At 50.0% G+C, this 15,207-nt stretch overlaps 1 protein-coding gene across 1 annotated transcript in view; it reads left to right on the top strand.

Moving 5' to 3' along the window:
• Nucleotides 1–443: 443 nt before the first annotated feature.
• LOC311234368 (myelin and lymphocyte protein-like) overlaps nt 444–15,207 on the top strand; it is a 71,063-nt gene continuing 56,299 nt past the window's right edge. The window contains exon 1 of the mRNA XM_084321525.1: nt 444–643. Within this exon, the coding sequence (XP_084177651.1) occupies nt 557–643 (87 nt within the window). The 5' untranslated portion in view covers nt 444–556. The remainder of the gene's footprint in view (nt 644–15,207) is intronic.

The raw sequence follows: 15,207 nt of genomic DNA, 5'->3' as shown, positions 1-15,207 counted from the left end.
ACATCTGTTGCATTTTGTGTAGCAGGTTTTTATAGTTTTGGTAGAAAACAAACCTCACACACACACACACACACACACACACACACACACACACACATGCTGTCTCCCTCTCTGCCCGCACACACACACACCTCCCCTTACACAAATATGCCGAATACCCGTCCGACTGGCCTTTCAATAGCATGAAAACTGAGACAAAGCAACCAACAGGAGAGATAGATGAGTAGGAGGAGGGAAGGGAGGAGGGAAGAAAGGAGGGATTGAGGGAGAGATAGAGAGAAAGGTGTGGGGAGAAGAGAGAGGGACTGAGGGGTGGGGGTGGGGTAGAGAGACAGGTGTGGGAGAGGAGAGGAGAGGGGCACTCTTTAAAAAGCAGATTTTAGTCAGACGCCTCATTTCAGCTGGAGCCTCTCTGGGCATGCACACACGCTGTCTGACTGTCACACACACACACACTGTCTGACTGTCACACACACACACTGTCTGACTGTCACACACACACACACACACACACACACACGCACAGAAACCTTGGACCGTGCACGTTTTGGGGACCATGGCTTCCACCACCTCTGCAGATATTCTCCCCACTGGATGTAGAATCTTCACCACCGTACCAGAGCTGTTCTTCCTCCCGGAGTTTGTGAGTTTCTCTCTTTATTACTTCCCCCCTCCATCCTTTATTGACTCAGGAGTGATGGAATGCGATCATCTCTCCCTCTCTCTCTCTCTCTCTCTCTCTCTCTCTCTCTCTCTCTCTCTCTCTCTCTCTCTCTCTCTCTCTCTCTCTCTCTCTCTCTCTCTAGAGTATCCATCCTCTCAGTCCCATTAAGCAAGAATGCAAATGTTTTCTCTCTCTCTCTCCCTCTCTCTCTCTCTCTCTCTCTCTCTGCCTCTCTCTCTCTCTCTCTCTCTCTCTCTCTCTCTCTCTCTCTCTCTCTCTCTCTCTCTCTCTCTCTCTCTCTCTCTCTCACTCTCTTTCTCTCTCTCTCTTTTTACTCAGTTGGCCAAGTTCCCATTTATATTGAAATCAGTCTGGTCCCAGAGTTGTGGTCACGGAGGCATCAGCGTGGGTCAACAGAGCCGCTGGAGTGTGCACTGTGGAGTAACTGAGCATAGATAAGAGGTCTGGTCCGGTCGCTCTATTGCCGCGGTTAGGGCTGAGCTTTATTGACACATGCTGATGTCACTAGATATGTAGCGACTGAACAACTCCCAAATCTGATCTAAAGTTGTATGCACTGTGCAAAGGAGGAGAGCAAGATGTGGCTCATGACCTTTTATCTGACCCAGGATCAGATTCATAATCCAGTTAGTTGTGAGTTCAGTATTACATATTTTCTCACCCCACCTCACTGCCTTATACGTTTCTTAAGTGTTGTTCCCATGGTTAATATGCAGTTGATCAGGGCGAGTGCTTTTTTGTGTCTATGTATCTTTTGTGTGTGTGTGTGTGTGTGTGTGTGTGTGTGTGTGTGTGTGTGTGTGTGTGTGTGTGTGTGTGTGTGTGTGTGTGTGTGTGTGTGTGTGTGTATGTGTGTGTGTGTGTCTATGTATCTTTTGTGTGTGTGTGTGTGTGTGTGTGTGTGTGTGTGTGTGTGTGTGTGTGCGTGTGTTTATGTGTTTGTGTGTGTGTGCATGTGTGCGTGTGTGTATGTGTGTGTGTGTGTGTGTGTGTCTATGTGTGTGTGTGACTATGTGCGTGTATGTGTGTGTGTGTGTGTGTGTGTGTGTGTGTGTGTGTGTGTGTGTGTGTGTGTGTGTGTGTGTGTGTGTGTGTGTGTGTGTGTGTGTGTGTGTGTGTGTGTGTGTGTGTGTGTGTGTGTGTGTGTGTGTGTGTTTCGCTGTGACTTTCTGCCCCACAAGCATAAATAACTACTGGTTGCATCCGAAGTGGCCTTTTCAGTGAAAACAACAAATAAAAAGCATGAAAATCCCGTTAACCCTTTCACTGCCACACGACAGAAGGTTAAATGGAAAAATCATTTGAAGAATAAACGTGTGCTTAGGCATCAAAGAAAAGATCAGATCTGTTCTACACAGGTGGAAAAGTAGGCTTGAGTGGGCTGTGTAATCTGAGCCGTTTAAACTAGGGATGTCCGATATTATCGGCCGATATCGGCATTAAAATGTGATAACGGAAAATATCGGTATCGGTTTTCACATTTTTTTATTTTTTTTATATATAAAAATAAAAATTAAATTTCTATAGAAATGATGTCCGATATTATCGGCCTACCAATATTATCGGCCGATATCGGCATTAAAATGTGATATCGGTTGATATCGGTATTGGAAATTAAGAGTTGGACAATATCGGTATATCGGTATCGGTAAAAAAGCCAATATCGAGCATCCCTAGTTTAAACCCATCATCAAGCATGGAGATCTGTTGGATAGATAAGGCATGGTTATAGGGGGGGGGCTGTCTTCGCTTCTGGAAAAATGCCTTTCCCCTGAAACGGAGTGGAATTAGGAAATGTTTTTTCTGCGATATGAAGATAACGGGAATGCATTCCAAGTGAAATATGGCATTTTAGAGATAAGGATGAAGTAATATTTGACAATGAGATTGCATAATGCCTGTATTGAACCTAACGTACGGCATTGTGTCATTCCGTAGCCGCGTGTTTTCCTAGCGTGATCCTTCCGCTTGGTGTGTTTGCTCTGTCTACTCAGCGCTGGACGCTCGAAGCTCTTACTGATTCAAGAAGATAGAATGATATGTTTCTGCTCATGTTTGAATGGGTATGAATGAAAGAAATGAGCACATGATGGTCGTTGTTTGTTCCTAAGGCTATTCCTAGATTCAAGATGGCAACAAAGCAGAAATAAATTACAGGCTCACATTTAAAGGGCCGAATTTAACAGGCGGAAACATCTAATAATGAGAAATTTGGTCGAATAGATTTAAAATGCATTCAGTCTGTGAAACGCCAATCCAATCCACTTTATTTATAAAGCACATTTAAAAACAACAAAGTTGACCAAAGTGCTGTACAAGTCCACAACATAAGATAAAACATAAACATTTAATAAAAGCACTCAATAAAAACAAGTACAATGTGTCACATAAAACGCCAGCCCGATCTTTAAAATGTGTAAATAAAGCACTTATCGACCACAGGAAACAATTGTACATCGTAGCCATATATATCTACGTATTTACGAAAATGTACAATGTGTACATATTACAAATAAGAAAAATATTGACATATTTAAAAAAGTATAACTTTTAACGTTTTCAGAAAACATTTGAGTTCCCCTGCTTGCCTGTGACTACAATCGTTGTCAGCTTGACTCCCGGTCGCGCCGTTTGTTTTGGACTTTTGCCGATACTTAATGGAAATATATGACTTATACAATAAGTAAATATATTACTTATGGCTATAACATAACGTTAGGTTATGGCTATAACCAAGTTCTGTTAGTTAGGGGTGACGCTTGGCATCACAACTGCACTCCCTCGCGTACGTGCACGCGTACTGAATAACATTCCACAAATATACCTTTAATACCAGTATTAGTCTGACCACACCCCTCATCAGCTTACCTTCATAAGCAGGTGTGTGGTCACCTGCTCTCCTCCTTCCCAAGCTTTCACCACAAGGTGAGTCAAGGGCTGCAGCGGCCGTCTGATGCCAAGCGTCACCCCTAACTAACAGAACTTGGTTATAGCCATAACCTAACGTTCTGTTTCGTTAAGGGGCTCTGCTTGGCATCACAACTGCACAAGGGGAGGCCAAGCGGAGCCGCTGGCTGACAAATACACCCCGCTGACAGCCCCCCAAAACCATCAGAACAGGGAGGGCCGAGCCCCCCCGACCCCCCCTAATGGAGGGTATCCCCCCTATTAGGGGCTTCACGGGAAGGCGACGGACCCGACCGTGCGAAGAGGCACTCAAGCAACTCAACGCACAGGGTGAGCAGACCGTGGCTTGACCCCACGACTACACACACGCACAACCCGCATGCCACCCGGGAACGAACGGAGGAACAACCTCGTTACTGCCCCCAGAATCACGGGGTCAAGGGCAAACCCAACCCCGTGGCAAGGCCGTAGCAGCGGAGCACGAAGGAAGACCCAGACCCACCAAAAGGACTGGACTCCCTAGAATGGGGGCCCGGAGAAGTCCATGATGCCAGCATCAAGACCCCACCAGGTGGGCACGTAGTGCCCCGCCCCCCACATCGCCAGCGTATTCGGACAAAGGCCCCTCAGTTACTGCACCTGGCATTCCCAGGCGGTATCCCAACCAAGTACTAACCAGGCCAGAACCTGCTTAGCTTCCGAGATCGGACGAGATCGGGCGTGTTCAGGTCGGTATGGCCGTAAGCCGAGCGGGCCCTGTCCCCCCAATAGTACACCGCCTGGCACACTGACCCTGCAGAACAGGCAGTCAGCACGGCCGTAAGCACACAAAAAAGGTTAACCAACGGAAGCAGGCAGCGCACCGGGGAAAAACCAGGCAACAGGCTGTTAACCCTAGCCTGGAGACTGCGGACGAGACAGGCGCCAGAGGGGACAGCTGAACACAGCTGCCCCGGCGGAAGGGGCGTATGCTGGCGTTGTTGCATGACCAAGCCTCCATTTAAAAACCCCCACCCAGAGGGGTTGAGGCAGAGAAGGCTGACACGATTGGCAGACGTCATGAATGTGCAGGGGCACCCTCAACCGGGTAACCCGGGAGTTGACACTGCTCCAACACACCAGGGAATCAACCACCTTGGTGTTACCCAACGCGGTGGTTGTTCCTATAACCCCTCAAGAAAAAACTCCAAAACACACCTGCGGGTATACACCGGCTATACCGCAGTACAAGTGTCTCAGTTTTCAAAAAAGGGTTAACCCAGGCCTACGGGTCGACGAACATTACCTCGGACCGGGCCTGGCGATACGGGAAGCACAGGGTCACCAGAGGAGGTCAAAGACCACCCCCAACAGGCCCCTCTTCGCCATGCGTGAGAGAGGAGCGAAAAATAATGGAGAACCAGCCCCTAAGCACACCGTACTTGGTATTCCCAGGCGGTCTCCCAACCAAGTACTAACCAGGACCAACCTGTGTAGCGGCCGAGATCCGACGAGATCGAGTGTGTACAGGTTGGCATGGCCGTAAGCCATTACGACAGTGCTGAGTAAAAACGTACCCAACCAGGGTCTCCATAGCGCTTAACCCTGTGACACCCGGACCGACCTGGCATTTTTCCCCCTGAAAAAAGCCCAAGTCCCTCAGGGTACCAGAACAGCAGATCTGCATCCCCGGCGGACAACGGGTTCAACTGATCCGGTCCAGCGTGACCAGAACCAGTCCCGTGCCCTAACCACGCCGACATGCCAACTCCAGGAGAAAGGGCAGATATGCGTGTCGATCTTAACATGAAAAAGAAGGCGCCACCCAGACGTTCGGCCGAACCGCGCCTGGTGGCCCACCCCAAGGGCGTGAGACCCCTCTACATATGTTCAGATCCATTCCGTCATCATCCCCCAGACATGAACGAGAATCCGTCGAAAAACCAACCCAGGTCGTGGGATTTGGTCGTCGGAAGAGGAAAAACCCCCATCTCAGTTGCTTTATAAAAACGCCGTTTCAACCACAAGCAACCAAGGCGTGCCAGTCAGTCGCCTGTTTACAGCGAGCTAGCACTATACGTGCGTCGGGACACACCCCCATCAATGAACAGGCTATTTAGACCTGTCATTGAATCCCCAAGGCGCCCAGGGGAACGACAAGAGGGGTGTGACACTCCCTAACTCCAACACTTCTGGAAAAGAAAAGAAGGAAGCATCAACAGTATGTATCCCAGTCTACACAGCCGGGGTAAAAATTTTTCACATTTTTACATCCCACCACCCTCCCATAGGAAGGAGACGGGGATCCCCAGAGAGACTTCCCACGCGAGCTGTACAGATTGAAAAGAATATATTGCACCTTGAGCCATGTAAAAAATTGGTTTTAGGGCTCTCCGGGGAAGAGGCACTGAACCCATACACACTCAATAATCGAATTGAATCGAATACATATACAATAGAATAGGACCCTTCTAGAGGGTCCACTCACTTTGACAATCTGAGGAGGAAGGCTCTGTACTCTGATGGAGGCTCCCCCACACGGAAGAAGGAGTCCGAACTCACAGAAGGCCCGAATAGGCGCTTGGTGAGGAGGAGCCCTGACCACCCCCCTGAAACAGATCCATCACATGGACCTGAACAGCACACGGAAGTCCTAACAACAGAGACGCGCACGGTGACGTACTCTATGGCGGGGGAATTCCAGCGGTGCACACGCCCAATATACCAGGCCGTGGGACCAGGAAACTCCCCCCCCCCCCCCCCCCGTAACGTGCCGAACCGCCACGTGACGGGAACCTTGAAGGACAGGGGGTGTACCCCTGACCGACAGAACAAGGGGGAGAGGAAAGGTTACCAGTTCACCCCTTTACGACCCCACACCCATGATACGATGTAATGACAAAAAGAGAATATGACACAGTCATAGTCAGCTCTATGAAGCGTTTGACAGCTCCACACAGCGCATGAGCTAACCTGCTATCTGATTTTTACTAAGGAAAAACACTTCTTCTCCGTTGTGGACCTACAGCTACAGCTACAGCTATCGTCTACAAGAGAGCCCAAGTGTATTCATCTGCGGATCAAGGTTCTACGGGCACTGTGTTCTGTACCTGAATTCTCCCTAGAAATCGTTGACCAGACGGGATACAGCCGACGGCTCTCCTACCCCCCCTACTGGCTTACAACCGGCGGGACCCCTGCAGTATATTATCCAGCTATAATCATTAAGTGACCATCGCTATAATTCCCTAAAAGCCAGGTTGTATACTTGCTTCCTGTGTAACCAGAGATTGGACATTCAGTGTTGATTTGCCTACGAGTACTCATTTGCCTTACAAGAGCATTCAATTCAAATCATAAATGTAATAAGTAATTATTATATGTACCTTTTGCTATATATTAAATATTTGACTATTACCTTTGTGTGGACCTGATTTCATATGTGGGAAAATGTTCATCATACTTAGATATCGTGTACTGTATGGCCAGTAATTAAAGTACATAAAGCGGTAGTGGTTTAATGATACCATACTTATCAATACAGTCAGGGAATTGTACCCCTCAGTTACAATTGGTCCTTCGAGCCGGAGGGTAATCAGTGTAATATTAATATAGTGGTATTAATATTGAAATGGCCTATGATGAACACTCCACGAAACGGTCCTCCTAAAGTAGAACGCCCGCAACGTAGACGACAGCCACCTCAGTACTTAGAGGATTACGCTGTCAGTAAACTACCTAGCCTTCTACAAACAGTAAACGCAGTAAAAGTAGAAAGTAAAATTATGTCCAACCCTATCAACCAGGATACCCCGACCACAGAGGCCCTAGTGGGTTCTAATGTAACTGACCAAGCTCACGGTGGGGACCAGGAGGGAACTGACACGACTTTACCCCCCGCCAATACCGAAGAAGTAGTCCCCCCAGAGCTCCGGGAGGAAGACAACCCTCCAGAGGTGGAACTCTGCACGGAACAAGATGAGGAGAGCGCCGAGGAGATAGAGCTCCAGGACTCCCCAACGAGTACAGCCAGGAGCGGCTCACCTCTACAAGCGCCTTCCCCCAGCGAGGCGGAGAGGATGCTGTCACAGGCGTTCCTCGTCAGCCTGACAGCCTCTACCGAACGCGATCGACTCCAGGGTGAACGCGATCGACTTCAGGGTGAACGCGATCGACTCCAAACACAGCAACGGAGCGAAGAAGAGCACATACGCCTGGAGATGAGACGCCTTCAGACGGAAGAGAATATGGCAAGAGACCGGTCCGACACCCAGCGCGCCGCTGACGGTGCCCAAAGAGAAGCAGAGCGCGACATCGCTCTCATCCAGCGCGAAGCCGAGCGCGACAGACTGCAGGGCGAGCGCGACAGACTACAGGCCGAGCGCGACAGACTACAAGCGCAGCTAATGGAGCAGCTGATCACCAGGGCAACACCCCCTCCCTCCACAAGGGGTTCCAGAGCCTCGTCAAGACACACGTCAAGGGCACCCTCCCCTGACCGAGCAGGCGACCTTGAACTCGACCACCAGAGAGAGTCTACACCCCCCTCCGAACTCATTCCCCAACCGGTCCAAGTGAGACCCAGCTACAAGGAAGGAACAGCGGACACCGCGGAGAGGCTAAATAGACGACTACAGGATCTAGGTGACCTGGCAGAGGAAGAAGAGGGAGAGGAGGAGAGTCAAGCCCGACAGCAGCACATTACTCCACAGGACCAGGAGGTCCAGTATAGCCCAGGCTATACCCCCGCGGCTCTGCGCTACAGACCCCCGACTCGACTCACGGGTGAGCATGACGCACGACCAGTCCCGAGGAATAGCACCTGGACCAGCGGGCCATGGTACCCTGCCAGTACCAGCCCACCGAGAGGCATAAGAAGAGACTCGCCCAGGAGGCCTCTCTTCCAACGCTCACCGATGTGCCAGCCATCCATGGCGTCATACATTGGCACACCGACGTTTCCAGACTTCACCCATGAGAATCGAGCACAGTACACGGAGCTCCGGATGTGCTTAGAGACAATGATGGTGGATGTCGCTGATGAACGCCACAAGTATGCAATATTATTGAAGCACCTGAAAGTGCCCCGAGCGCACAACATAGCGCTGGCCTATGCCACCTCTACGACCCCATACACCGCGGCTCTAGCAGCGCTGGACCAGAGATATGGACGTATATGGGATTACGTAATACAGGAGATAAGGCATATTGACCGCCTACCCCCAGCAACAGACAATCGCTCACTAGACGACCTGTCTATAAAAGTACAATCCCTGGTAGGGATGCTGGGGGCGCAACGAGAAAAGGGTATGCACGAACTATACGCAAACTCGAACGTCGAGAGGATTTTAGAGAAGCTGCCGCCCGCCCGACAGGAGCGCTTCAGGCGGCAAAGAGACCACCGTGATCCTAACGGTCCCGAGCCATCCCTCCTGGACTTAGCCGACTTCCTGGCGAGAGAAGTCAGCAGCCTACGGCTGGATACGTTCGTGCGGAGCACGCCAAGCTCCAGAGAGGGACCTAGGAGAGTAAACGATGGCCGAAGATCGGTGACTGTCATGCACCAATCAGAATCAGTACCGAGCAGCAAGAACCACAGTACCCCCTCGATGAAAGAGAAGTGGAAGATGGTGTGCCCGTACTGCGAGAAGGAACACTGGTTGTCACAATGTGACCAGTTCAAGAAGATGACCGCTGAAGAAACAAGTCACTGGATAAAGTCCAACAGGCGCTGTTACCGATGTGCGCGCAGTCACATGGCAGCCGAGTGCCGCCTAAAGAAGAGGTGTAGTCGGTGTGACGGAGCCCATCTGGATGTCCTACACGACAGTAACAAAAGAAAGCCTGCACCATCCAACAGCACAAAGGCAAGTGTTATGTACATTGACCCCGCTAGCAGCAGCGGCGCCCAGGTGCTCTTAAAGGTGGTCCGTGTAACACTGAGTTACCAAGACAAGATCATGGACACTTACGCCGTCCTTGATGACGGGTCAGAGAAGACCCTTCTCCTCGCGTCCGCTGCGGCCCAGCTGGGGCTACGGGGGAGCGAGAACCAGATGACTATTCGGACAATAAGACGAGATCTAAAGACGATAAAGGGCGAGAATGTCTCCTTCACTATCGCAGCAAGCGGGCAGCCAGAGAGACGGTACAGGATTACCAATGCTTTCACCAGCCAAGAAATAGGACTATCGCAGTACACCTACCCCATCGCCAAGCTGATGGAGAAATATGTGCACCTGCGTCAACTTCCTATCCCGCTCATAGACGGCGCCACCCCGACCCTGCTGATAGGCTCCGACCATGCAGACCTCATAGTCCCGATAGACCGGGTCCATACAGGACCCAGAGGTTGTCCTGCAGCAGTCGAGACCCGCCTAGGATGGACGTTACAAGGCCCCCTCGCCAAGTCTCTTAACCGAACAGCAGCCACTAGCTGCCTCCACTCCAGAGCGACAGAAGGAGACACCACACTCCTGCAGCATGTCGAGAGGCTATGGACACTAGAGACAATGCCCTTTAAGAACGAAAAGAAAGACATTCGTTCTAAGGAAGATATCTACGCTATAGCCCTCCTCGAGCACGGGACAAAGAGAGTCAACGTCAACGGAGTGATGAGATACGCAACTCCACTCCTGAGGCGAGAGGGAATGCCCACCTTTCGTGCTACAAAAGAGGCGACGGAGCGGTATCTATTGAACACAGAGCGGCGCCTAGCCAAAGACCCCGCTCAAGAAGCTGTGTACCGCGCTGAGATTAACAAACTAATCACAGCGGGACACATAAAGAAAATTGACTGGCGACGTCGTGCGCTGCTCCACGCCTCCCTGATCAAAGACGGCTTTGATCTCCGGCAGCGGGCCAGCAGCGACCCCCCAGTATTGCGTAGCCTCTCCCCAGAGGAGAAGCCAGCGAGCAGCGAGACCTGGATGGCGACCATCCCAGGAGAAGCCCAAGAAATGACACTAGGACTAGTCTGGCGCTTCAAAACAGACTCGCTCCATTATAGACACAAACCCCTGATCAAGGAGCAGGGAAGGTCGACGGCAATACCGACCACCAGACGGAGTGTATACAGAACACTCGCCAGACAATATGACCCGTTGGGATGTATTCTACCTTACACCACCAGGGCAAAGATGATTGTAAGAGCGCTATGGGACAAAGACCAGGGCTGGGACGATCCCATACCCGAACACCTTGCATCCACATGGAGAGAGTGGGAGACGGAACTCCGCTCACTCCCAGGTGTTAATATACGCCGCAGCTACTTCCCACCCACAGTGAGGCCAGAGACATGCAAGATCGACCTGCACGTATTCAGCGACGCCTCCGAAGTAGCCTACGGTTCGGTGGCTTACTTGCGTGCCCAAGAGGAGGGAGGAGAAATACATACTGCTTTCATCCTGGCTCGCTCAAGAATAGCCCCACGCAAGCAACAATCTATCCCACGCCTAGAGCTCTGCGCAGCCCTAGCAGGAGCGCAGCTCGCCACGTTAATCCAACATGAACTCACCATTCCGGTGCAAAGAACAATCTTGTGGTCAGACTCCACGACCGTACTCACATGGATCCGGTCTGATTCGTGCAGATACAAGGTCTTCGTGGGAGTCAGAGTCACCGAGATTCAAGAGTTAACAGAAGTAACCAGCTGGCGGTATGTGGACACCAAACACAACCCAGCTGACGTCATCACCCGGGGAATGTCCCTGGATGACCTCACCCGTCACAACCTCTACAGTGACGGGCCAAAGTTCCTCAAGCTCCCCGAAGTGGCCTACACCCACCCCACGGGAGGCGAGTAAAGAGGAGGCAGAGAACAAGAAACCTATGTTCTGTGGGTTGACACACACACTCGTCCCCACAGGCCCGGTTCTAGACGATTGCCTCACCCTAGAGAGTGCGCAGCTAAAGACATTTCTGTGGCACCACCCAGAGGTTCAGCCCACAACTGACATTTCAGCAGCTGACTACGAAGAAGCAGAACTCCTTCTACTACAAAGAGCCCAGAGAGACTCGTTCCCCGATGAGCTAGCCTGTCTACAGGGAGCAAAGCCCGTCCCATCAGACAGCAGACTGCTTCACCTGGCCCCCGAGAGCGACGCCCATAATCTCATCAGAGTGGGTGGTCGTCTGCGGAGAGCCCCCGACCTACCGGATGACGTTAAGTACCCGATAGTCTTGAACAGCCGACATAAGGTCACAGAGCTGATCATAAAGAAATACGACGAGGATGTGCACCACGCAGGGGCAGAGAGAGTCTTCGCGGAGATCAGACGTCGTTATTGGATACTGCAAGGGAGAGAAGCAGTGCGGCGCTTCCAGCGAACCTGTCTAGACTGCCGTAAGTGGCGCGCGCAGCCCAGTATACCCCGGATGGCTGACCTACCTCCCTGTCGCCTCCGACTCGGCGACAAGCCCTTTCACTCCACCGGTATGGACTGTTTTGGCCCGCTGTATATAAAGAGAGGAAGAGGAACCGAGAAGCGGTGGGGTATTGTATTCAAATGCATGACCACCAGAGCGATACATATCGAACTCCTTCCAACCATGAGCACAGACTCATTCCTTATGGCCTTCCGAAGATTCACATCACGGAAAGGAAAACCGTCTACATTGTTGTCTGATCACGGGACAAACTTCAAAGGCGGAGAAAGAGAGCTGAGAGAGAGCTTCCAAGCTATGGGCCCAGAACTTAAGACCCACCTCGCTCCATCCCAGATTGACTTCCAGTTTAATCCCCCGAACGCACCTCACTTCGGTGGAACCTGGGAACGAAAAGTACGTTCCATAAAGACAGCCCTGTACGCCGTGCTTGGGGCCCAGACTGTGGCGGAAGAAGTCCTAATGACAGTCCTCACGGAGATCGAGGGAGTATTGAACTCAAAGCCCCTCGGTTACGTCTCAAGTGATGTAGCAGATGTCGACCCAGTCACCCCCAACACCCTCTTGATGGCGCGGCTGGATCCCGCGCTACCACAGACAATGTACAGGCCTGAAGAAGCGAACGGCCGAAGAATGTGGAGGTACAGTCAAGTACTGGCTGACAAGTTTTGGAACAGCTTCCTACTCCACTACCTACCGTCTCTACAGACCCGCCAGAAGTGGGTAAAAGAGAGAGACAATTTGACAGAAGGAACAGTCGTCATGATCATCGACCAGTCACTACCCAGAGCTATGTGGCCGGCTGGCCGCGTAAGCAAAGTGATCACCGGTGCCGATGGAAAGGTCCGAGCAGCTGAAGTGCTCGTCCAAGGACGGATTTTACACCCGACCTGTGGCGAGGCTAATAGAACTGCCAAGGCTCCCTGATACTATTGATGACGACCATGACCCTATGACTTTGTGAGTTGACTGACCCTTACAGCGGACATTGAGTAGTGGACAGTGCGGTTAATCTGTCTCTGCTCAGCTAATTAGGTGGGACTAATTAGGGGGCGGCTGTTGTGAAGGATCAGATTGAACCGAATATATATATTTATTTATGGATATATATCTAATAGTATTTGTATATCGTTTGATATCCCTTGTATATTCCTTGTACGTGTACACGGAATATCCCTTTATTCTACTACAGCCCATAATAGTCCATTCTCTTATTGGACAAAAGGACCAGGCGCCAGGGACAAGCCCCTGGCGTTCAAGTTCAAAGGTACCGACGAGACATGCCCTTACTAGCCTCAGCTCCGCGCAGGAATACGGCTACCGAAAGCAGAGCGGCACTACTTGTCCACTGTGCATATAAATATGGCGCAAGAAATGTAGAATTCCTCTTAGTCCTTTACCCTTCTACCCAACTAAGTAACAAGACGTGAAGCCTCACCCCACGATACCGCGTGCGGTGTAGTACGGCCTGTTTGGCCTTAGAATAGCAGTGATACCTCGTGCGAATTAATAGCTGAATTGCCAGAGTTTGGCACCGTATTTCTATTAAGTAATAATAGTCTATTATGTATGGTGCATCGTTCGGTTAGAGTTCTAAAGTGAGCAGCACCCCCATCGTTTCCTCGCGTTATCTAGAGTCTTAACCAGGTTGGGCAGACCACGCGTGGTGCTTTCATCCGAGGAGTTCTGGGCGAGGACGAGTGGACCTGCACATTGGATTACCTACCCCGACGACTGCTGAGCCCTATACGGCATGGAATATCTATTTGCTTTGGTGCTTTGATTTGTGGAGCGGATAATCGCCAACACCGGTGAGTGTTGGATTTACCCCGAGAGGAGCCAAGGTGAGACGGCGCTCAGACCAGACTGAGGTCGCCTCGCTTCTTCTCCGTTGTGGACCTACAGCTACAGCTACAGCTATCGTCTACAAGAGAGCCCAAGTGTATTCATCTGCGGATCAAGGTTCTACGGGCACTGTGTTCTGTACCTGAATTCTCCCTAGAAATCGTTGACCAGACGGGATACAGCCGACGGCTCTCCTACCCCCCCTACTGGCTTACAACCGGCGGGACCCCTGCAGTATATTATCCAGCTATAATCATTAAGTGACCATCGCTATAATTCCCTAAAAGCCAGGTTGTATACTTGCTTCCTGTGTAACCAGAGATTGGACATTCAGTGTTGATTTGCCTACGAGTACTCATTTGCCTTACAAGAGCATTCAATTCAAATCATAAATGTAATAAGTAATTATTATATGTACCTTTTGCTATATATTAAATATTTGACTATTACCTTTGTGTGGACCTGATTTCATATGTGGGAAAGTGTTCATCATACTTAGATATCGTGTACTGTATGGCCAGTAATTAAAGTACATAAAGCGGTAGTGGTTTAATGATACCATACTTATCAATACAGTCAGGGAATTGTACCCCTCAGTTACAGATGTTTTACCTAGAATCAACTTCATTAGCTCAATGTTACCATTACCCCCTCCGGATGGTTACTGGAAAAAATTACACTCCACCGCATATAAATTTATTTGGAATAACAAACCTCCACGAATAAAAAGATCCACCGCACAGAGAAACAAAGCCGACGGAGGTTTAGCATTTCCAGACTTTTACCACTATTTTAAAGCGTACTCTTTAAGACCACTGATAACCTGGTTTGACTCCCAAGCATCTGTATCCTGGAGAAACTTAGAAGAAAATATAGTAGCACCACATAGACTGCAGGACATAGTATACACCATATTATCAATTAAACAATGCAAATTGAAATTTGGCCCTCTTATTACACATGTGATTCGGATATGGCGTGAAACACAGAAAAAATATTCTAACCAACATAAATGGCATAGCCATTCTCCCCTATTCAATAACAATGCACTCCTTATTGGAAAACGACCTATCAGATACCCCAAATGGAAAAAGCAGGGCATACATACATTGGGAGATGTTTTCAACAAACGGGGTTTCTGTAGCTATCAAGATATACGTAACAAATTTAACCTCACCAGTTCCACATATTATTTCTACGCACAGTTATTGGAATGTTTGAAGGCTCATGGAGTCCCATTAAAGATACCACTTGAGCACCACAGATATCACAAATTCTTCTATGAAAGAGAGACATCGAGAGGCTTTGTATCTGACTTTTATCATCACTTACTAACGTCTTCGTATGGAATCCTTCCCCTAGACTCAGTCTGGAGGAGGGATATACCAGACTTGGAAGTAGATTTT

This window comes from Notolepis coatsorum (assembly GCF_963971535.1).
Source record: "Notolepis coatsorum genome assembly, chromosome: 9".
NCBI classification, from domain to species: Eukaryota; Metazoa; Chordata; class Actinopteri; order Aulopiformes; family Paralepididae; genus Notolepis; species Notolepis coatsorum.
Note: the sequence above shows the minus strand (reverse complement) of the source record. Positions and strands in the feature narration are given on the sequence as shown.